The sequence below is a fragment of the Heloderma suspectum genome, chromosome Z, assembly GCF_057233095.1.
Source record: "Heloderma suspectum isolate Gila_16-S chromosome Z, 16-S_ref, whole genome shotgun sequence".
In the NCBI taxonomy this organism is placed as follows: domain Eukaryota; kingdom Metazoa; phylum Chordata; class Lepidosauria; order Squamata; family Helodermatidae; genus Heloderma; species Heloderma suspectum.
The window spans coordinates 17,171,466-17,177,465 of NC_139476.1; the positions used below are offsets into that span (position 1 = coordinate 17,171,466).

Here is a 6,000-nt window from a genome sequence, read left to right on the forward strand (position 1 = left end):
GCTGCCAGTCAGAGCAGGCGATACTGGCCTTGATGGACCGAGGGTTTGCCCTGGTATCAGGCAGCTTCCAATGTAAGTCAGCTCAAAGGGACTTGAGATGGTGGGGAAACAGCCTTCCAGAAGTTGGTGCTCTTATATCCATCTGGCCCTGTACTGTTGACAGTGACTGGCAGCAGCGGCGCTCCAAGGTTTCAGGCAGGGTTCCTTCCTAGCCCTATCTGGAGAAGCTGGGGATTGAACCAGGGACATCCTGCGTGCAAATCATAGAATAGTAAGGTTGAAAGGGCCCAGCTTTCCTGACCATTGGCCATGAGAACCAGAGCTGATTGGAGTTGAAATCTAAAACAACTGGGGGGCACCAGGTTAGGGAGTGCCGATGTGGAAGATATTTGGGTCCTTTATTTTGGTGAAAGAGCTCAATCAGTCCCCCACCCCCCGCTGAGGAAGAGGCAACAGCTTTGAAAAGGAGCTGGACCAACGAGCAACCGCTCTGCGCAGTTTTGACTCAGCGCACCATCGAGTTCCATGGGACATGCGCCAAAGTAAGCGTGCTGATCAGGGCCACCCTGGTGCACCTTCAAGGTCTCCTGTCCACATCTGGCACCTTTCGGCCTTTTCTTCTTGGGTCTCCCCATAACAAACCATCATTCCCCACCCGAGAAAGGAGTGCGTATTTATTCATATCCCTCACGTTTGGTTTGGGGAGGGTGGGTTTTGTACCCTGACTGGAGGTTAAGCAGTTCAAAGCACATGAGATGCCAGATTTTTCATTAATGCACCACACTGGTTGCCCTATTGTTCCAAGGGGTGTGGAGCAAACCAAGAACCATTTAACTGGGCCTACAAGAAATTATTATTAGACCACCTGATCTCATAAATGGCTCTTTTAGATGGCCTGAAAGCAAGAGCAAGAAAAAAAATCCAGCATTTCTCCAGCGGTCAAAAGACAGAAACAAGCACTTGGTCACCTAGAGATGTGTTCTTACCCACCATAGGTGACCAGCTGTTTACAAGGCGGGCTTATCTGCACAGACAAGGCAGCAGGGTTCTGTTGACATGAAAAAACTTGCTAAGCTCCTTTGTGCTTAACCAAATTTAAGGAAAACCAGCCTGCATACTTGCAAAAGGCATTTATCTGGATTTTGCCACCTTTAGGGAAAAGGGATGCGAGCTGGTAGGAACAGTGCAGATTTCCAAGACTGGAACTCCCAGGTAAAAGCAGGAAACATTTAGACATGGGTGAGGAGACAAATTCAACATAGGCCCGCAGGACAAATGGCATCAATACAGAACTTCAGCCTTGTAAATAAATGCGAACCAGAGCTGATTGCAGTTGAAATCTAAAACAACTGGGGGGCACCAGGTTAGGGAGGGCCGATGTGGAAGATATTTGGGTCCTTTATTTTGGTGAAAGAGCTCAATCAGTCCCCCACCCCCTGCTGAGGAAGAGGCAACAGCTTTGAAAAGAAGCTGGACCAACGAGCAACCGCTCTGCGCAGTTTTGACTCAGCGCACCATCGAGTTCCATGGGACATGCGCCAAAGTAAGTGTGCGGATCGGGGCCACCCTGGTGCACCTTCAAGGTCTCCTGTCCACATCTGGTGCCTTTTGGCCTTTCCTTCTTGGGTCTCCTCATAACAAACCATCATTCCCCACCCAAGAAAGGAGTGCATATTTATTCATATCCCTCATGTTTGGTTTGGGGAGGGTGGGGGGGTGTTAATTCCCTTTCAGCTTCACAATTACTCTGTGGGGTAGGAAAATCCAAGACAGAGAGACACGCCCTGCAAGCTTCATGGCTGGGGTCCAAGTTTCCTAAAAGAACACTCCTCCTAGACACCTACACAGACCTTAAGATCTTCTACTAAAGACAGGCTCTTCCCAGTGGAGGAACCCTCCCCAGACAGGCTCACCTGGGACACCTACGCTTCCGTCTTTTTGGCACCAGGTGAAACCCTTTTCATTTCCCCCCCCCTCCTTTATTTTAACACCTCCCAAGGACCTAGAGAGCTTTCAATATTTCTGGAGTTTTAACAGCTGTGGAAATGCTTCTTGCTGCCATTTGCTTGGCTTCATCCGTCCGATTCTCTGCTGCTGTTTTACGCTCCAATAGGTGTCACTGTCTTAACTTTTTATGCAGCTGTTTTGCTCTGACAGTTAGCCATCCAGAGGGCCGTCATTACGGGGCAGCCCATACATATCACACAGGGGTGCAGAAACTGAGGCCTGCGGAACAGATTCAGCCCTCCTGGGCCCCCGCAGATGGCCATGCCCCTTTCCCTGGCCATGCCCCTTTTGCTTTTTACCCCACCCACCACTGGAGTGGGCCCCCTTGATACCAGGTTTTACTCAGCAAACATTTTCTCGGACAAAGAATTACAAAAGAACATGCCTAAGACACAAAGGTTATGACAGCATCCCACCAAAAACACTCACATTAGGGATTTGGCTCTCTAATGAATAACTTTCTGTTAATTAGCAAGCCATAGTTGCTATGACTGAATAAGGACATCTCAGGTTTTGTACCCTGACTGGAGGTTAAGCAGTTCAAAGTGCGTGAGATGCCAGATTTTTCATTAATGCACCACACGGGTTGCCCTATTGTTCCAAGGGGTGTGGAGCAAACCAAGAACCATTTAACTGGGCCTACAAGAAATTATTATTAGACCACCTGATCTCATAAATGGCTCTTTTAGATGGCCTGAAAGCAAGCGCAAGAAAAAAATCCAGCATTTCTCCAGCAGACAAAAGACAGAAACAAGCACTTGGTCACCTAGAGATGTGTTCTTACCCACCATAGGTGACCAGCTGTTTACAAGGTTGGCTTACCTGCACAGACAAGGCAGCAGGGTTCTATTGACATGAAAAAACTTGCTAAGCTCCTTTGTGCTTAACCAGATTTAAAGAAAACTTGCAAAAGGCATTTATCTGGATTTTGCCACCTTTAAGGAAAAGGGATGCGAGCTGGTAGGAAGAGTGCAGATTTCCAAGACTGGAACTCCCAGGTAAAAGCAAGAAACATTTAGACATGGGTGAGGAGACAAATTCAACATAGGCCTGCAGGACAAATGGCATCAACACAGAACTTCAGCCTTGTAAACAAGTCCACAAAGTTGCAAATCTTTGGCAAATCTTTTGCTAGCTTGTCCACACATATTTCTCATTCTCTGTTGGGTGAAATAAAAATACAACCCACTTTGTCAAGCTTTCTGAGCTTCACCACTTGTTGCTTCACCACAGGCAACCAGCGATGTATATATAAACCAGGGGTATTTGTTCCAACAGATCCAAGATTTTAGTTTCTTTTTCACCTAAAGGACATTTCACAAGTCTTTGCCTTCACTTGAGAAAAAGACAGTCTGTAAAAGCGAAGAATAATTCCCAGGGCAGAATTTCAGGAGATGAAATCCTACAGGTGCTGCTACATAGCCAAGATGCCCGAGAAAGGGGGGTGGGGTGGAAGAAAGCAGCGGAGTCCTTTGTGCTCCCTTCTTTTTTTTTGCACAACTAGAGCTGTTGCCATCAGGTAAGAATTCAATAGAGCATTTTGGAGTCTCTCTGGCCGCCCTCTCACCAGCGGCCTCAAGACTAATTAGCGGGAAGCCAGCTGCTCCCAGCTGCCCGATTTTTATGGGATTAGCGCGACACTGAGAGCAGTTATGCGTACGAGCGCACATTACCAGTCGCACTTGGTGCACCTCCTACGCACAGGCCCATGCCAGCAACATGGGTCCAAAGAGGACAAACTTACCATCAGAATAATTTGTTGTTAACAAGTACACAGATGTGTTTAAGGAGTCACGGAGCTACACACCACAGGTGCGCAGGAACTAACTGTTACAGAGGGTGCCTTCTACAGCTTGCCAGAGATCTCCTGTTTCAGCCTTGGCGGCAGGGCACCCATGCCTGGCACCTCTTCCCCTGCCAACAGCTAACAGCATTCCTCTAGCGCCAGCTAAGCCACACCAGTAGATCCAGAGGATGACTTTCTACTGCCACAGCTCCAGCCATTGATGGGGCAGAGCAGATGGGAATGGTGGCACTTCTGAGTCCCCCATCCTCCAATCCAGAGATAGTTCCCATACAGCCCCCCCCGACCCCCCGCCATCCGCTGCCCCCTTCTGTGCCCCGGCATGACTTTTAGAGAAGAGCCTCTCATGCCCACAACTTCCCTGCACTCCTTCCTCTTGGACACAACTTGAACAAACTTCCAAGAGCAATGATCATTTCCTTGCAAGGCAAGTGCCACAGCTCCCAGTGCCGCACCGACTCGGGGATATCCGAAAACGTCTGAACATACAACAGAGGGAAATGTGACCTTAGGGCCTCTTGCCTGACTTCAGGTTTTCCAGCTGCTGTCAGACTTTCTGCAGAGAACACAAGGAGGCCCCAGAAACTGGGGGAGGGGGACTGTGGAGGAGAAGCAAGCCTCCCCCACAAAAAAACACACAACCTTCTATGGAGATCCCACATCTCCGACACAGATGCCACGCTCCAAAGTCAATGGGACTTTTCCAGGAAGACGAGTTGCCTTCCCTTTACAAAACAGAACAACCTCTAACTGAATTTGGAAATGTAAAAACCCATACCCTGGTGTGCTACTGACATCACCAGCACCATGTTAAAATGGTGGCAAGCACACACCTTTGAAGTCACCCACTGACAAGTAACTTTACACAAGAGCTACCACCAACCACTCCCCTCACCAAAAGACCCTCTCGCACACATCCACACAATATACACAGTAGTTTAAACCCACCCAAGGTAATTCTGATGAAGTGTCCCTACCACCCCGCCCCCAGAAGACACACTCCACTTTTCTATAAACTCTTCCAAGAAGTTCTAGTAGGAAACAAAAACGGGATTAAGATAAGAAAAAGCATGAAAGGGGGGGGGGTATTCAGGACAAACCAGAGAGAGGGGCCATCCACTGGCTGGAACAGGTTACTTGGCCATTAGTACAGTTAATAAATAATAAAGTGATAACGGGAACAAGGCAAATGAGCAAAGGTAAGACAAATTAAAAGAGAAGGAAAGAAGTGTGTGTGTAATGTTTGGGGAAACAAGTCATGGGTGGCGCACATTAAGGAATGGGAAGTTATCAGAAAGTAGTGGTGGGTCAAACAGAGGGGAGCGTACAAGCGGGACTCTGCTGAGTGGGGCTAATGAACACTTAGTTCCTATTCATTAAAACAACGGGGAAGAGATGGGTGTATATGTGGAGGAGAAAACTGGGTAGCAGAACATACTCAAAGTGGAAAGGTTCAAAAGTGGGTGGGGGGGTTAACTAGTATTATTCAACTGAAAGTTTTATGGGGTGGAAGAGGAGGATATTACCGGGAGGGGCTAACTGACCTTTTTATGCTCGTACCTAAAAAAATAAAAGATGAAGAGCGAGCGTTTCATTTTGGACGGGGGGACCAAAAGGAGGGGGGAACTATTGCGGGGAGGGTGCCGGACCCGGGGGGAGTGTTGAGAGGGGACGAAGTTCCGCACTTAAATCCTTCCCCCCTCTCAGACTCGCCCCTTTTTGTAGCCTCCCTGGCCTTCCTCTCCCCCCCTCCTCCTCCTCCTCCTCGGCCGACGCCCTTACCCGTCACCACCACGGGCCGCCGGGTCTTCTCCATGGCGCTCCCTCCTGCCCGACCAACTTGAGGCGACTGACTGAGCGAGGGAGCGAGCGGCGCGCCCGCCCCGCTCAGGGCCCCAGCCCCGCCCACTGGGCGGGCCGATGGAGGCCACGTGACCGCGCCCCAGCCCCGCCCATTTCCGTAGCAGGAGGGGTGAGCCACAGAAAGGGCGCCTGGGGGCCTAGAGCGGCGCGACGCTCCCTCCACCGGATTCTAAGGGCGCGCTCTCCCACGCGCACCTCCGCTACCACAGAGAGGGACGGGACAGAGAGGCCTTACCATAGAGAAGCGCCATGGAACATATCCCTCCCTGCCATGCACTCAACCCCAAGGAACTCTGGGAGTCGTATTTACTTCCCCCAGCCAGATG

At 49.9% G+C, this 6,000-nt stretch overlaps 1 protein-coding gene across 2 annotated transcripts in view; it reads right to left on the minus strand.

The window, feature by feature from the left end:
• The window catches only part of PGPEP1 (pyroglutamyl-peptidase I), a 34,483-nt gene extending 28,765 nt beyond the window's left edge, over positions 1-5,718 (minus strand). For both annotated transcript variants that reach the window (XM_084825795.1, XM_084825796.1), the window contains exon 1: positions 5,594-5,718. In XM_084825795.1, the coding sequence (XP_084681921.1) occupies positions 5,594-5,627 (34 nt within the window). In that variant the 5' untranslated portion in view covers positions 5,628-5,718. The remainder of the gene's footprint in view (positions 1-5,593) is intronic.
• Between the last annotated feature and the right edge of the window lie 282 nt (positions 5,719-6,000).